General features: G+C 38.7%; 1 protein-coding gene across 3 annotated transcripts in view; it reads right to left on the bottom strand.

Moving 5' to 3' along the window:
• The window catches only part of SPECC1L (sperm antigen with calponin homology and coiled-coil domains 1 like), a 128,805-nt gene that overhangs the window by 82,618 nt on the left and 28,089 nt on the right, over window positions 1-18,098 (bottom strand). For all 3 annotated transcript variants that reach the window (XM_008069096.2, XM_008069097.2, XM_021718089.1), the window contains 3 exons: window positions 9,418-9,491; window positions 7,645-7,820; window positions 3,330-3,493 (listed from right to left, as the gene is read on the bottom strand). In XM_008069096.2, coding sequence (XP_008067287.1) covers window positions 3,330-3,493; window positions 7,645-7,820; window positions 9,418-9,491 — 414 coding nt within the window. The remainder of the gene's footprint in view (window positions 1-3,329; window positions 3,494-7,644; window positions 7,821-9,417; window positions 9,492-18,098) is intronic.

Raw genomic sequence — 18,098 nt, 5'->3', positions numbered from 1 at the left:
CAAAAAAAAAAAAAAAAAAAAAAAACCAACAAAAAAATAAATAAATAAAATAACATTTTTTAAAAAGATCAGTATATTGGCTGGGCATCGGTGGCTCACGCCTGTAATCCCAATACTTTGGATAGCCAAGGTGAGAGGCCTGCCTGAGCCCAAGGGGTTGAGACCAGCCTGGACAACGTGGTAAGACTTCATCTCTACAATAAACCAAAAGAACTAGCCAGGTGTGGCAGCACATGCCCATAGTTCCAGCTATTTGGAAGCCTGAGGTGGAAGGATTGCCTGAGGTTGAGGCTGCAGTGGGGCCCTGAGCATGTCACTGCACTTTAATCTGGGTGACAGAATGAGACTCCAACTCAAAAAAAAAAAAATCAGTATAGAAGCAGATATATTATTTTTTTCATTAACACATATCTTATTAACATTTTAAATAGCTATATGATTTTACTTTAATGTAGATATTCTATTATCATTTTACTTTCAAAGCACATATATTTTGTCTTCTTTTTTTTTTAAACTTTTTATGCTCTGTTAAGTCACTATGTTGCCCTGGCTAGAGTGCAGTAGCTATTCACAAGTGCAACCAAGGTGCACTATAGCCTTGAACTCCCAGATTCACGAGGTTGTCCAGATTCAGTCTCCCAAGTAGTTGGTACTATAGGTACTTGCCAGCTTGAAGCATATATATTTTAATGTCTTTCTTTCACCTTACTCCATCATATTACCCAGAGGCAGTTAGTTATGAGTGCATCTTTCCTGCACTTCAAATGCAGATACATTTAGCTACCTATGTACTTTAAAAAAAACAAAATAAGGGCCGGGCTCAGTGGCTCAGCCTGTAATCCCGCGCCGAGGTGAGTAGATTGCCTGAGCCCGCGGGTTTGAGACCTGCCTGGGCAACTTGGCGAGACCTCATCTCTAACATAAAAAAAAAAAAAAAAATTAGCCAGGTGTAGTAGCGCGCGCCTGTAGTTCCAGCTACTTGGAAGGCTGAGTGGAAGGATTGCTGGAGCCCAGCAGGTCGAGGCTGCAGTAGCTGGGAGCATGCCACTGCACTCTAGTCTGGGCGACAGAGTGAGACTTCAACTCAAAAAAATAAAATAAAATAAAATAAGATCATGCACACTATATACTAGTGTGTGTGTGTGTGTGTGTGTGTCTGTGTGTGTGTGTGTGTGTGAGAGTGTGTGTGTGTGTGCATATTAATAGGCTGCAGTAGCTGGGAGCATGCCACTGCACTCTAGTCTGGGCGACAGAGTGAGACTTCAACTCAAAAAAATAAAATAAAATAAAATAAGATCATGCACACTATATACTAGTGTGTGTGTGTGTGTGTGTGTGTGTGTGTGTGTGTGTGTGTGTGTGTGTGTGAGTGTGTGTGTGTGTGCATATTAATACCTGTCTGTAACTTGCTATAAAGGATTACAGAGTACAGAGCGACTGCTCAGGTGGCATTCTTGTACAAAGGATCACAGACATACTTTAACATTAGTACTTCAAGATCTGTCATCTTTATTAAAAGATGCATAGTATTCTACTATATTAATGGGTCATTACTGTCTTAGCCCTTTTAATGGACATTAAGCAATTTCCAGGTGTTCAATTTTTTTCGAACAATGCTACATTGAAAACTCTGTATTTGTATCCAAACCATATAAACACTATTATACACTTGGGCCACTATTACATATAAGAACTTCAATGTCTATGAATATGGCATTTTAAGTTGGAAGATATTGCCTAACTGCTACACACTATACTAGTAGTGTACAGGAGTATACGTGTGACTTTTGCTCAGCTTTTAAGTCAAAGAAAACTCATTTGTGTATAATCAGACTTTAGATTCCAGTAGCCTGTTATAAAGTTTAAAGAATTTCTAGATAAAAATTTAAGCTAATCTGCCTGGGGAAAGGGGGGCATACCTCATCAACAAGGGTAACTGCATAATGAACATTTGTATAACTAACCTTGTATTGTACCCCACATCTTTAAAATTAAAAAATTAAATAAATAAAATAATTAAAAAATTAAAAAATAAAATTTAGCTTTAGGATATACTATAATAATTTTTTTTTTTTTTTTTAGTTGGAGTCTCACTCTGTCGCCCAGACTGGAGTGCAGTGGCTGCTCCTGGCCACCGCAGCCTTAACCTGCTGGGCTCCAGCGATCCTTCCGCCTCAGCCTTCCAAGTAGCTGGAACTACAGGTGCGCGCTACCACACCCGGCTAATTTTTTGATTTATTGTAGAGATGAGGTCTCACCAAGTTGTCCAGGCAGGTCTCGAACCCGTGGGCTTAGACAATTCACTCACCTCAGCCTCCCAAGGTGCAGGAATACAGGCTGAGCCACCGAGCCCGGGAATAATAAATTTTTTAAAACTACATCCTTTTCTATTTCCCAAAGGTGAGGAAGTTAGAGAGACTGGAAAGAGTCGCCAGTCATATGAATGAGGGGAGGGGAAGCTTCTAGGTAGAGAAGAGCTTGTGTGACAGACAGCCCGGCTCGATTCAGAACCTGAAGATCATAGCGCACAAGGAAAGAGTGGTTCCAGAAGGGGTAGGCAGACATTTGGGAATTTGAATTTCATTCCAACTATGATTAAAAAATTAAATAATTTTAAACAAGAAAATACCTTTCTATCATGGAATGGAACAAGAATACTAATAAGGAGGATACTAAAATTAGTGGTTGATGATGGTTTGAAGTAAAGCTTGTGCCACTAGAGACAAAGAGAAGCAGACAGAGCACAGACATTCATTCATGTTGGAGGCTGGATCGACAAGACTTGCTAATAATGGACTAGGTGTAGGGGTAAGAAAGAAGAATTTAAGAAAAATTTCTAGACTTCTTGGTGTAAGTACCTGTGTAGAATGGTGCTGTCATTTACACATAGGGAAAGGCTGAAGCTGGGAGAAAAGGGTTCGGTTTTGGACATAAGATGTCCAGGAAACACCTGAGTATTCATGTCAAGTAGGCATCTAGATTTATACAGACTGAGGAGTTCAGAGGAAGAGCTAAAGTCACACATCTGGAAGTTCTTCGGCACAGGAAAGATACTTAAAGTCACAGGAATGTGTGTGATCTACCTAGGGAGAGAAGACAAATCTCTGCATGGGGTTAAAGCACCAGTCTGAAATCAACAACTCTGAAGCTGAATAAATCTCAAATATCCTATTAGAGACCACTTATATTAAGTCTAACTCATTAATACTATATCAAAGTTAATGGAACTAAGAGAATAAGATGATAAAGAATATAAAACTAGACCAAAGAATGTATGGTAAATGAACACAACTTCATGTCCTTGGCAAAATGTATAGGAAATCAATTACCTTGAGACGCACTGTCAAAGGACTTGATGAGGGTTTTTACAGTAGGAGTTGGCTCTGAGGAAGTCGAGGACCTTCTACTCAGTCCCATTCCCTGCCTTAAGGCTGCCAAATCTCTCTCAACAGCATTCATGTAATTGTATACCCGGCCTCGCTCCTCTTCTTGCCTGAAAAAAAAAACGGTGAAATTAAAGCATTTTACATATGAATTAGAAATCACACTTTTCCCGCTCCTAGCTGAAAAGCATTAAAAAGCATCAGTTTTGAAAAATTGTATCAGTTGAGCTTAGTAAATTACCTGGTCTAATATTCTCATTTCCTGGTATTTACCAAGAAATTTTATATCATCACGTTACCCTAAATAAGTTAAGTAACCACCTAATTTCATTTTTGTCTGAGTAAGTGTAAGGTAAAAACATCAGTAATCAATTTGCAGTTAAATGGAAGGCAGACTGGCCAAAGTTCCTGACTCAGAGCTGGGAATCTCCAGGTCCTAAGCTGCCAAGGAGGCCCAGCCTTTCTCATGAGTCTGGGAGTTTACCTGTACATAATATAATTATAATTTATACTGGCTGTAGCTAATATGCCGTGCTTAGACATGGAAATACAAAGAAATGAAGCCAAAGCCCATACTCAAAAAAACAAGAAAATGACTGTATTCTATTATCCAAACAGAATTTCAACTAAGAAAAAGAAGCCTAGACCCATATTAGTAACATGAGTCCCCTAGAAGCTCAGTGTGATGCATCCTGAGTCATCTGAAAAAAAAAAAAAAATTCCATTTTACTTTTGGCACACTCTAATATATTGAGCTGACTAACAAAAACAGTTTTCATCTGGAATGAGATTGCAATTGCAGAGTTTGTACATTTATATAACTATCAAGTACATTTATAGGTGGATAAAAATTAAGCCAGTTGGCTGGACAAGGTGGCTCACATCTATAATCCAAGCACTCTGGGAAGCCGAGGCAAGAGGACTGCCTGAGCCCAGGGGTTCAACCCTAGCCTGAGCAACTTGATGAGACCTCATCTTTATAATAAAGCAACAAACTAACCAAGTGTGGTGGTGCATGCCTGTAGTTCCAGCTACTTAGAAGGCTTGTGGTAGCCATGAGTATGCCACTGCACTCCAGTCTAGGACAGATTGAGAGTCCAACTCAAAAGAATTAAGCCAGTCCCTACAAAAATTAGTCTTTGATGGCCATTTGGTTTCTTCTGGCATAGTCTTTTTGTTTGTTTTTGTTTGCTTTGATTTGGTTTTTGAGTCAGAGTCTCACCCTGTTGCCCAGTCTGGAGTACAGTGGTATGCCTATGGCCACCACAGCCTCAACCTGCTGGGCTCAGGCAATCTTCCTGCCTCAGCCTTCCAAATAGCTGGAACCGCAGGCACATGCCACCATGTCTTGCTAAAGTTTTTATTTATTGTAGAGGTAAAGTCTCACCAAGTTGCCCAGGCTGGTCTTGAATCCCTGGGGTCAGGCAATTCTCTCACGTCTGCCTCCCAAAGTGCTGGGATTACAGGCGTGAAACACTGTGCCCAGCTCAAGTTTTTTTTTAGTTGGGGGTCTCATTCTGTCACCCAAGCTGAAGTGCACTGTATGATCACGGCTTACTGCAGCCTCAACCTCCTGGACTCAGGTGATCCTTCTGCCTCGGCCTCCCAAGTAGCTGAATGCCACCACACTCAGCTAATTTTTTAATTTTTTTGTGAAGATAAGGTTTATGTTTCCTAGGCTGGTCTCAAACTTCTGAGCTCAAGCAATCTACCTGCCTTGGCCTCCCAAGTAATAGGATTACAGGCGTGAGCCACTGCATCCAGCAGTCTTTTGCCTCAAAATGTACCACAGGATCTCAGGTTCAGCTAGTTCTCATGATTAGAAATTTTTATGAAGAATCTGTAACAGTGATTATCAAACTTTGTAGTCTTAGAGCCCTTTTTCTACTCCAAAAAATGATTGAGGACTCCAAAAAGCTTTTGTTTATGGAAGTTATTGTTCACTACCTTAAAACTTAAAAAAAAAAATTAATTTATCTAAAAATAAAAATAAACCAGACTTATTAAGATGAGTAACATTTTTTGCCTGATGCAGTTAGGTTCTCATTTCTTCTGTATACAATCTACTGTGATGAAAAAAAGCAGGTCTCATATAGGTCTACAAATGGAAGAGGGAAGAATATTTTAAGAGCCTTTTTAGGTAACTGTGGCTATTCTTCTTTGATACTACACTAAAATGCAACAAGTGGTAGCTCCAATGTGAAAACTGAAACTGCATAAACGAACTTTTCCTGTTCTGTCTATTAAAGTCCACTGGTCAATCTTGCTTAACATCTTACACTGGTCATAAGGAAAATACTGTTCATTAAGTTCACAGATTTTCCAAATGCCTATCGTTATACAATATATTTTTAAGTCATATTTGTTAATATCACCAACAATCTCTTCAGAAAATATGGGAAACTGCCAAGTCAACCAACGGCAGATAACAAGTTTTCCAAAATTCTAACATTCACTTGAAAGCCCATATTTTATCACTGGCAGCAAATACTGTTAGTTGTTTTCCTTGAAGTGATAGGCTCTCTTAATCATTTCCAAGAAATATCCATCAAATACCAAAGTCTGAGTATCCATAGTTCACCACTCTCAAGTAAAACCGGTATTCCATTAAAAAAAAGAAAGTAGCTCAAACTAAACAATCACACAGCACCTTCCTCAAAAAACCTTACACTTCAGTAGACAGCAGATATAGCAGAAGTGTTTTTTCCATATCTCCGATACAGAAGTACTTCATACAGAATGCTAGAGTGTACTCAATGACCAAAATTTAGTAAAATTAATAATTTACTGCTTCACCAAGGACAAGTTTAAGTGAAATCTGCATTTTTTAAAAAATACAAGTATATGGTAGTGAAAATGTTAATGACCATGAGTGCAGTTTGGTGCCAAGGCCTTGATTCATCAACTGTTTACACTTGCTTTTCACTAGCAATGCAAAAGTCAACATAGTGAAAAGGGCAAACAACATGATGGTATTATGAAAACAGTTTGACCTCATAGACCCCTAAAAGGCCTTAGGGACCTTCAGGAATCTGTAGGCCCCACTTTGAGAGCCACTGCTCTACAAGATACTACCTCTTTTAGAAGTTACTTCTTTTAAGTAAGTATCTCAAAGACTGGTGAGCTTTTGAAATCCAATGGAATGATCATTTAGGAGTAGAATTTCATTCACTCAGGATAATTACATAATGAAGCACTTCCGATATATTATTAATTTAAGAGTAGATAGCAAAAAAAGTAACATGAAACAAATTTTATACCAGTAGAGAAGCAATAAACTTCGACCACATTCCATGTCCTGCTTAAGGAATCCAATGAAAAAAGCTTAGCAGTACTTTTCTCAGGGCCATATACTAAAGCTAGGCAATAATAAAATAAGATAGTTTTCAAAGATACACTGTGGCTTTCTAAAATGTTTTCCTATGCCTACTAAAGAGGTATTCAAAGTAAAAAGTAATCAAATTCTCAACAATACCTCAAACATAAAAATACTACCCTCAACTCATAGATGAAGTCTTATCGTGCAGCTCAGAACACATCATAAATGTCATTTCATCTAATAATTTGTATAGGTTTCCAATGTTCTCTATGTTGGATGGGAGGAAAAACACTGCTGTGGAAATTCATGCAGTTGTAAGATAAATCAATGGAAAATTCTTCAAGTGAGTGATGCAGAGAAATTCACTTTGCATTCTTTATTTGGGTCTCCAAAAATACTAGCTAAAGTATCCTGATCACTGCCCTGGACATTTTGCAGGCATTATCTTATCTAATTCCTATGACAGCACTGTAAAGCAGGTAGTACTGTCTACATTTTAAAGACGAGAAAACTAGGGTTCAGGGAAGTTAAGGTTCCTGACCAAGATCATACAGCTAGTAAGAAGTTGAGCTGGACAGGAGCTAGGTCTGACTCCAGAGTTCACGTTCTTAACAATAAGACTATAATTTAAAGAAAAGTAACAGGTCTGGACTGCGGGGAGAGGGGAAAAGAGAATCATAATATTCCCTTATGCCAGGGACTATCCTAGCTCTCTCCAGAGTTGTGGATCATTGATACTAACAACTCTGAAAAATACATATAGATACTATACTATTTTACATGTGTCATAAAATAAGGCCCAGAAAAGTTGAGTAACTTCCATCAGATATAAACTAAGTAAGTGTCACACTTCACACTCTTTCTATACTATCACATCACAAAATTGGGATTTAAGTGTTCTCTATTGAAACATAAGTATACAGCTGGTTTCTCAGAACATACTTGCGTGACTTTATTTCCTCCAATTCTTTTGTGAGTTTCTCATTTTTTTCTTGAGCCTCATGCAACCGGCGCTTCAGATCGCCAATCTCCTCTTGGGCTTCAGATTTAATGTCATTTGCAATGACTACTGCCGTCTGGAGATCAGCCTGAAACTGCCGCCATTCCGCAGATTCTTCCTATATTAAAATACTAACTTTTTATTTCCAAAAAAGAGCAATAAAGATTTATTTAAAAGCAATAAAATGTGTTTATGATTAGATTACTAGAATTCACTGTATTCCCACCCAAATGATGATTAATTTTTTTTAATCCCAAAGGACCACTATTGTCTATTTCTAACAGGCAATGCATCTATTATTAGTAAACCTGTTCTTAAATAGGAAAAGATTTTCTAACTGATTTCCCTTACTGAAGCATTAAGCACTCAGAGTGCTCAATAAATATTAACGATAATAATGTCAAGTCTCCTTTCCTCATGCAAGTTTCAAAGCAAGTCTTATGAAAATAAGCATCATTCAAAGTTTACAGAGCTTTTACCTCTGAAAAGCTCAAGAAGGTATATAAATGATATGTGAACCATACAGCAAAAAACTATAAATATCCTGACATCAAAAACTAAAAGAAAAAAAAAAAATCAAAAGAAAAGGAAAAGGAAGAGGAAGCCAGAAGAAAAACACTAAACTCAATATGGATAGGCAAAATCATACAAAGAAGCAGTAAGGAACTGCATGGTCTATTGCTTCCCACAGTCATGGAGGATGAGGGTGTGGTGGAGTGGGGAAGTCTCCCCAGGGTCACGCCTAAGCCCAGTGCCCCTTCACCCCCAAAGCACATTTTTCGACATCATAAAGGTAGCCTGACCAACCATGGCATGAACCAAACTAGGAAATTAGCTTTCTCCCCTTATTCTGCATGCCAGTACTACTGTTGGCAAGCTGATCAAAACTACAGAATAGCCAGGCTCGGTGGCTCAGCCTGTAATCCCGTGCCTTTGGGAGGCTGAGGTGAGTGGATTGCCTGAGCCCGCGGGTTCGAGACCCGCCTGGGCGGCAAGACCTCATCTCTACAATAAAATCAAAAAATTAGCTGGGCGTGGTAGTGCGCGCCTGTAGTTCCGGCTACTCGGAAGGCTGAGGCGGAAGGATCGCCGGAGCCCAGCAGGTCGAGGCTGCGGTGGCCGGGAGTGGCCACTGCACTCCAGTCTGGGTGACAGAGTAAGACTCCAACTCAAAAAAAAAAAAAACAAAAAAACTACAGAATAAAGAAAACTCATATGGAAACAGCTTAGCTTGGGATACTTCGTAATCAAAAGCTAATAAACATTCTTTCTAAAATGTAGCACTTGTTTCCTAAGTCTACCTTCCTAAAATTACCATTCATAAATTACTACAGGTTGATCAGTCCTTATTCAAAATGCTTGGGAACATTTGCCTTTTTTTTTTTCCCAGGTTTTAGAATATTTGCATTTTACTTACCAGTTGAATATCCCAGTCCAAAAATCTAAAATCCCAAATGCTCCAATGAGCAATTTCTTTGAACATCAGGCTATCAATTAAAATGTTCCAAATTTGGGAACATTCTGGACTACAGATTTTCAGATTAGGGACACTCAACATGTAGTACATTCTTCTACCCCAAATTCAGCACCAGTCCCAATTTGAAATTACAGCATTTGCTTTCTGCCCAAAGCCCAATGATATGGTCAATGACTACACCTGAAATTTTCAGAAAACAATGTTTTCTAATAAGATGATATATGAAGTTTTATCCTACCCGAAGTCTCCTGTGGAGTGTCTTGATTTCTCTTTCCATGTCATGCTTTTGGTCCTGGAGTTTTTTAACTGTATCTGAAAAGACCACCAAAGTATAAATATTTATAGCTGTGTTCAAAGGAATAATATAAAGAGGAGATACTTAAATATGAAATTCAAAAAAAGTACTGGGCATGGTGGTTCATGCCTATAATCCCAGCACTTTGGGAGGCTAAGGCAAGAAGATTGCCTGAGCCCAAGGTTCAAGACCAGCCTGGGCAACTTGGTGAGACCTCATTTCTGTAATAAATCAAAAAATGTGCTGGGTGTGGTGGCATGTGACTATAGTTCCAGCTACTTGGAAGGAGGCAGAAGGATTGCCTGAGCCCAGCAGGTTGAGGCTGCGGTGGCCATGATCATGCCACTGTATTCCAACGTGGGTGACAGACTCTGACTTAAAAAAAAAAAAAAAAAATCAAAGACAGTTGTTATGCATAAAGACTAAAAAATGTTCAATACAAAACTAAAAGAAAAAAGGACTGTTCAATTCAAATATTAACTAATATTAAATATCAAGTTAAAAATCACAATTTCTGGCTGGGCTTGGTGGCTCAGCCTGTAATCCCAGCACTTTGGGAGGCCGAGGTGAGTGGATTGCCTGAGCCCGCAGGTTCGATACCTGCCTGCGCAACTTGGTGAGACCTCATCTCTACAATAAATCAAAAATTAGCCGGGTGTGGTAGCACGCGCCTGTAGTTCCAGCTACTTGGAAGGCTGAGGCAGAAGGATTGCCGGAGCCCACCAGGTTGAGGCTGCGGTGGCCGGGAGCAGCCACTGCACTCCAGTCTAGGTGACAGAGTGAGACTCCAACTCAAAAAAAAAAAATCAAAATTTCTAAATCATTTTCTTCCTCAGTGTCTTCATTTTGAAACAAAAAGTTCAGTAAAAACAATTGTTAGAAACACACATACTGCTGGCATATAACCAGTCAAAACAACACTTGACTGCTATTAAAATGTGAATTTTTAATCATAAGAGTTATTAGTCTAAAATATTTATGCAAGCATAACTTCTTTTACATACTGATTACACAAATGTTGTGAGTTAGTAAAACTAATTATACAATTAATTATATAATATCCAGCACAGGACTGGGCATGGTGGCTCAGGCCTGTACTCCTAACACTTTGGGAGAGGATTTCCTGAGCCCGCCAGTTCAAGACCAGCCTGGGCAACATGGTAAGACCTCATTTCAACAATAAAAATCAAAAACAGAAGAAAAGAAAAAAAAATTAGCTGGGCATGGTAGCGTCTGTCTGTAGTTCCAGCTATTTGGAAGACGGAGGCAGAAGGATCGCTGGAGCCTAGCAGGTCAATGCTGGGGTGGCCATGAGTGTGCCACTGCACTCCAGCCTGGGCAACGGAGTGAGACTCCAACTCAAAACAAAAAACAAAACAAAAAAAACCCAAGGCAGCTATTTAAACCCTATAAAAAATATTTTTATGAAATAAAGAATATATTTATAAAATAAATTGATAATTCCGCAAATTATTTTAATATAAATTTTATAACAACTTCATTCACTCTGAAAAAGTTTTGTTTTTTTTTAGTTGGAGCCTTACTCCGTCATCCAGACTAGAGTATACCTTAGCCTTAACCTGCTGGACTCAAACGATCCTTCCACCTTAGCCTCCCAAGTAGTTCGAACCATGGGTGTACACCACCATGCCCGGCTAATTTTTGTATTTACTGTAGAGATGAGGTCTTGCCAAGTTGCCTAGGCTGGTATCGAACCCTTGTGTTCAGGCAATCCTCTCAAATAGGCCTCCCAAAGAGCTGAGATTACAGGCATGAGCCACCACGCCCAGTTCACTCTGTAAACATTTAATGAGCACCAGTAAGATGCAAAATACCATTATAGATAAAGTGGGGATACAAAGAAACAGAAATGCAAAAAGAAGTCACATTCTCTGGAGGATCTGTTCTAAAATCCATGCATAAAGGAGGAATGCCTTAGAAGGGTGCCATGCTGATAGCTGCCACTCAGTAAATCTCTCACAGTTGGTTACTTCGACTGCTCAGGAACCAATTGCTTCTTGGTTAAAGACAAAAAAGGAAACTGGAATCCAATGACAAATCCTTTACTCTGATTTTACCTACAGCCCACAGGCCAGTAGACCCCTGTCCATTCTCTGTGTTCCAACATTTATTTAACCTCGAATCTAAGAGCCAAGTGGGTCATCCAATCTGGTTAAGGGCAAAGCAAACACCAACCTGACTGGACAAGTCCAAAACCCTGATCCTTGTCTCTGGAGGCAAGAATGGTTCTGGAACTAGCAAGCAAATTTGGCCCCATGTGACCTCACATATATACAAATTCAGGGTTTTGATTATATTATCAGACATAGATAAGGAATAAGAACAGAAGTTGAACTATTTCTAGCATTGAAAAACACTAAGGGGTAACATCTTTCATTTATGCATTTATATGTAAGAAATATTTTATAGCCGGGCTCGGTGGCTCAGCCTGTAATCCCGCACCTTTGGGAGTCTGAGGTGAGTGGATTGCCTGAGTCCGCGGGTTTGAGACCCACCTGGGCAGCAAGACCTCATCTCTAAAATAAATTAAAAAAAAAAAATCAGCTGGGCGTGGTAGCACATGCCTGTAATTCCGGCCACTTGGAAGGCTGAGGCGGAAGGATCGCCGGAGCCCAGCAGGTTGAGGCTGCGGTGGCCGGGAGCAGCCACTGCACTCCAGTCTGGGTGACAGAGTGAGACTCCAACTCAAAAAAAAAAAAAAATATTTTATAATTAAACAGGCAGGCAAACAAAAAATATGAGGAGTGCAAACGTTCTCTTGAAACTTGCTAAAAATTGTTTTCCTTCTCTTCTGGTCATAAAGGACACATTCACTTATCATTAAACAATTAACATAAGACAAATGACAGCAAATCTTATGACATCTGACATTTTGATTCTCAGGTAACTTTTAAGCTACATGACCATATTAGACTGATCATAAAATCCCAAACTGCATTCGTTTCTTTTGTTCTTATTCTTTTGTCTTTATGGATATCTTTATTCATGGCCACAGAATTGACTTAATCACTATTCTTAAAAGGCATTTTTCTGCCCCTGGCGCTACATATTTATTACTGTCATGTCTAATTCACTATTCCTTTTAAACAGAAGGGAAGCTGGCAGTCAGTGAAAATATTTAGACAGAATAAAGTGCACTAAAAGTGTCTCTAGGGTATTTGATTTAAACTTTACAATCATGCCTGTATTTTCACTCTGAAACAGAAAGTATTAAAAATGACAACAGGCTTTTCCTTCCTGGAAACAAATGAGTTTGTGCCCAAGTTCTTGTTGGGAAGATTAGTGAGCAAAACTGCCATCTAGTATGATTAATGATCACACAAGAAAGCAGCCATTACTCTTTAATTCTGGAGCCTCTAAAGGCAGTTTTCTTCCTCTGCAGTTTTCCTAGTGTGAGGGACACTGCCATCTACTGTCTGTCCTCAACTCAAAAGCAACATTCAATTCTATCAACAAAAAGAACTACTTATTTCTTATTTACAAATTATAACTCAATTTTTACAATGTTATTTTTATTCTAGAAATCAGGTAAATTGCTATTCTCAATGTTATTAGATCAATTTTGTTCTGAGCAATTCTGGGTACTGCCCTACTTGTTTAACAATTGGGTTCATCATTTCAAAGTGGGCAAAAGATGAATAGACACTTCTCAAAAGAAGACATACGGGCAGACAACGGATACATGAAAAAAATGCTCAGCCTCACAAGTCATCAAAGAAATACAAATTAAAACCACACTGAGATACCACTCAGGATGGCCATCATCAATAACTCAAAAAACAACAAATGCTGGAAAGGATGCGGGAAAAAGGGAACACTTCTACACTGTTGGCAGGAATGTAAACTAGTACAATCTCTGTGGAAAACAGTTTGGCAATTTCTAAAAAGTCTAAAAATCTACCTTCTATACGATCCTGCAAACCCCCTACTGGGAATATACCCAGAGGAACTCAAATCACTTTATGAAAAAGATACCTACATATGCATGTTTATTGCAACATTGTTCACAATAGCAAAAACATGGAACCAACAATGCTGCCTATCAAAAGAGGACTGAATTTTAAAAATTTGGTACATATACACAATGGAATATTACACAGTCATAAAGAAGGACAAAATTATGAACTTCACAACAATTTGGACAGACTTACGAGTCTATAATACTGAGTAATCTATCACAGAAACAAAGAACTAAGTATCACATGTTCTCAATCATAAGTGGACCTTGAACAATTATTGTAATATTATAAGAAAAGAACTGTCAGTAGTGGGAAACTGCCAGGTGCCAGGGGGGGGTGGGGCCACAGGATTGGCAGTAGTGGGATTCTACCAGGGGAGAGAAGAGCACACCTCATCAACAAGGGTACCTGCATAATGAACATATGTATACTTAACCCTGAATTGTACCCCACACATCTTTAAAATAGAAAATTTTTAAAAAAAAGAAAGATGGATTTTCAACCTGAAAAAAAATTGGGTTCATAATCTTATCACCACCAAGGACCTACTGTCCTCAACAAATCAAGAATAATCCATTCTGAGTCTAATTATATGCCATCAATCATGCGTATCAATCAATCTGTGACTCTTGAGGACATAAAATATCAAAATTCATAAGAACCTTTCCTTCCCTCCAGATACCTAGAAAACTCACAGACTATTTGTATCTGCATTCAGAGTCTTGCATTTGATCAAGTACCTCCAGTTAAACTCCACATGCAATTTTTACAGAGAGGGAAAGGACAAGAGTAACCAATCAGTCACACACCAAGGGCAGGGGACAGGGTGGGCAGTGTGTCCAGGTACCAGATAAAAGCTATATCATCAACCTAGAATTCCTGATGTGGGAAGAGGACACAGATGAGTTTTGATTTTTTTTCCTTAATTGTTTTTCTTTTTATTTTACTTATTTTTATTGTTCCCAAAAAAAGTAAGTATAGCCTTTTTCTCTTGATTCTAAAAGTAATGCATGCTCACAATAAGAAGTATGGAAATCAGAAAAAGGTAATAAAAATAAGACTACCCATTACTTACATTTGCATATATCCACCCAGACTTCATACATATGTGAGTATATTTTTTAAAGAAAAATGGGATTATACTAATTATATTGCTTCATAAATCTTCCTACTTAGCAACAGAAAATAGCCAACTTTATCAATAAATACAAATCTGCAGCACTATTTTGATGGTCACACAGTATTCCATCAACTGAATATATGATTTGTTTAGCAATCTCCTATTAACAGGTAGTTAGAATGGTTCCAATGTTTTATATAAACATAATGAATGTCTCTACACAGTTGTTTAGATATTACTTGAAAACGTACTTCTGTAAGTGGACAAAGCGATGAAGGACCACATAAAACTATTGATAGGACCTAAATCAATTCATTAAAAGGTTCTAGCTCAAATATATGGAATTTTTTGGATATTTATTTCAAGTTATTTATTATTATACAGAATACACTGAAATATGCAGTTGATATATATTTCAAGTATACATACAATATGTATATGAAATAGTAGACTGAAGTTAAGGTGAGCTATGATCATGCCACTGCGAGTGAGAACTCAACTCAAAAAGAAAAAACATATATATACATGCGCGTCTCACACACACACACACACACACACACACACACACACATTACACAGAGCCTCGCTGTCCCCCAAGCTGGAGTGCAGTAGTATAATCATAACTCAGCTCAGTCTCCTGGGCTCAGGTGATCCTCCCACCTCAGCCTCCTGAGTAGCACATGCCACCATGCCTGGCTAATTGTTTTTATAAAGATGGGGCCTCACAGTGTTGCCCAAGCTGGTCTTGAACTAGTGACCTCAAGCATTCCTTCTGTGATGGCCTCCCAAAGTGCTAGGGTTACAGTCATGAGCCACCATGCATGGCCTGAAATCAATATTTTTAAATAAACATTATTATATCTGATTACCATTTCAGTATGTTAGATAAAAAACATTTATTGGTTGTTAACTTTAAATGCAACACAAATGGCGCATACTCTACTGTCCTGTGGCTTGTTTTATTTTCAGCTTACAGCATTTCTCTGTGTCAGTACACACAAACCTGTCTTATTTACCATCACTGGTAAAATGACAGCCAGAGTAGAGATCCATCATGCACACTAGTTATTAACTAGATCTCAACCAGCAGTTCCCAACTTTTTTGGCATCAGGGACTAGTTTCATGGAAGACATTTTTCCACGGACTAGGCAGGGGTAGAAGGGTAGTGGTTTGGGGATGAGTAAAGCAAATACATTTATTGTGTGTAATAATATACTATCATTACAATGTAATATGAAATGAAATAATTATACAATTCACCTTAAAAAAGAGGCATGGACAGAAGCAGTAAATAAAATAACAGGTGGGCCATGCATGGACTAAAATAAGTGTCTGACTTAAAGCCTGCCACCAGATGCAGCTGTACAATTGAAGTACATCTACTCACTTGCCACTCACTGATAGGGTTTTGACATGAGTCTGCAAGCAATTGATTTACTATGGTCTCTGTGCAGCGAAATCTCACTGCTAATGTTAACCTGTATTAGAGCTGCTCCCCAGCACTAGCATCACTGACTGCCTCAGCTCCACCTCAGATTATCAGGCGTTAGATTCTCATAAGGTGCACAACCTAGGTCCCTAGTATGTGCAGTTCACAATAGGGTTTGTGCTGCCATAAGCATCTAATGCCACCACTGATCTGACAGAAGGCAGAGTTCAGGCAGTAATGTGAGCAATAGGGAGGGGCTGTAAATACAGATGAAGCTTCACTTGTTCAACTGTCACTCACCTGCCCACTCATTGTTCCTAGCAGGCCACAGACTGGTATCAGTCCATGGCCTAAATTTTGGGGATCCCTGATCTCAACTACTGAAAACAGAAGTAGTTTCTAAGTTTTTGTGGTAACAAGCAATTCTGCAGCAAGCATCCATATCTATTACATTTGTAATCTTAACAATGTTTCTTAAGGGTACAGATTTCTAGAAGTGGATTGATAAGTCAATGTTGTACTTCTAAAATTTTGATCAATATTCTAAGAAGGCTGCAGAAATCTATACTGCTTCCAACAGTATATGAAAGGACTCTTTCCTCCCTCTCATGTATTATCAACCATTCATTTTTACACATTTGATAAGTAAAAACTGGCCTTTTGTCTTACTTTGTATTTCTTTGCATTTTAGTAATCCAAGCATCTTTTTATGTCTTTTTTTGACTTGTTTATTTATATACTTTATTTAACGAATAGATTTCCCGAGTCTTGTTGATATGTATAATTTCTTGATTTTTTTGTTTAAATGTTACAAATATTTCTCTCAGTATTATCTATTTATTATACTTTGGGGGAATTTTAGAATTTCAGTTACATATAGCCAAATATGAGACTTTTTTTTCCTATATCATTCTGGGTGCTATGCCATGTTTAGAGAGGTTCTTCCCACCACAGAATTATACAAGGAGGGGCCCCCAAAAATCCAGAATTATCTTTTTAAAGGGCTAGTTCCTTGTAGTACAGGCTTCCCTTGCTAGGTGAGTGTTCTAGGAACCCATCAGCATCAGTGTACTAGCTACCATTGTTGTAAGAGGCTGCATTTGGCTTCAGTGAATTTTTTTAGAGATACTTTCCAAAGCATTTGCCCATTTCATGATGGGTGGTTTATAAGCACACCTGCCCACACTCCACTGAGTGTTCAGAAGTTTTTGACCAAAAATGGCATGATCCCGGTGCCTCACCCTCCTATTCACCCCATCTCGCCCTGAGTGACTTTTTTTGTTCACAGATGAAAAATTCTCCAAGGCAAATGTTTTGCCAATATGGAAGAGGTAAAACAAAAAAACAGCAGAAGCACTAAAAGGTATCAAAACTAATGAGTTCAAAAACTGTTCTGAGCAGTAGAAAAAGTGTCTCCATAGGTATATTGCATCAAATGGAGAACATTTTGAAGGTGACTGAAGTTTAAACATGCAAGCGTAAATACACAATTTTTCATTTAAATTTCAGGGTTTTTTGAACCTCCTTCATACAATTCTCTTCCTTTGTTTCCTTGCTACTTCCCTAATCTTGAGCTAGCCCTTGCTCACCACTGTCACCACTGTGCTCCAAGGAAAAGATACAAGACCTGAGGCTAGTATCAGGCTCTTGCCTCATCTCAGGAAAGGCACTCAGACCCCATTCCATACATTCAGAGTGTATTACTACGCAAACAGTTAGTGGCTGAGAAGCCACTGTGACTGATAGGTATACATCGCCTGAGCCAGACCTGAGATCTCACCAATGCCACTATTCTTGACACCAATCAAGCTTTGGTCTCGCTGGGATATTGGAGAAGTCATTAACTTTATTTCTTTGTGCTCACTTGATCTGTTTCATTCTGTTTCTTTCATCTTTTCTTTCTTTTTTTTTTTTGAGTCAGAGTCTCACTCTGTCACCCAGACTGGAGTGCAGTGGCATGCTCAAGGCCACCACAGCCTTGACCTGCTGGGCTCAGGTAATCTTTCTGTCTCAGCCTTCCAAGTCACTGGAACTACAGGAGTGCACTAACAGGGCCGGGTAATTTTTGATTTATTGTAGAGATGAGGTCTTGCC

Source organism: Carlito syrichta, unplaced genomic scaffold (assembly GCF_000164805.1).
Source record: "Carlito syrichta isolate Samal-C Ts95f unplaced genomic scaffold, Tarsius_syrichta-2.0.1 Scaffold311810, whole genome shotgun sequence".
NCBI lineage: Eukaryota > Metazoa > Chordata > Mammalia > Primates > Tarsiidae > Carlito > Carlito syrichta.
The sequence above is the reverse complement of the archived record's forward strand: the minus strand, read 5'-3'. Positions and strand labels throughout refer to the sequence as shown.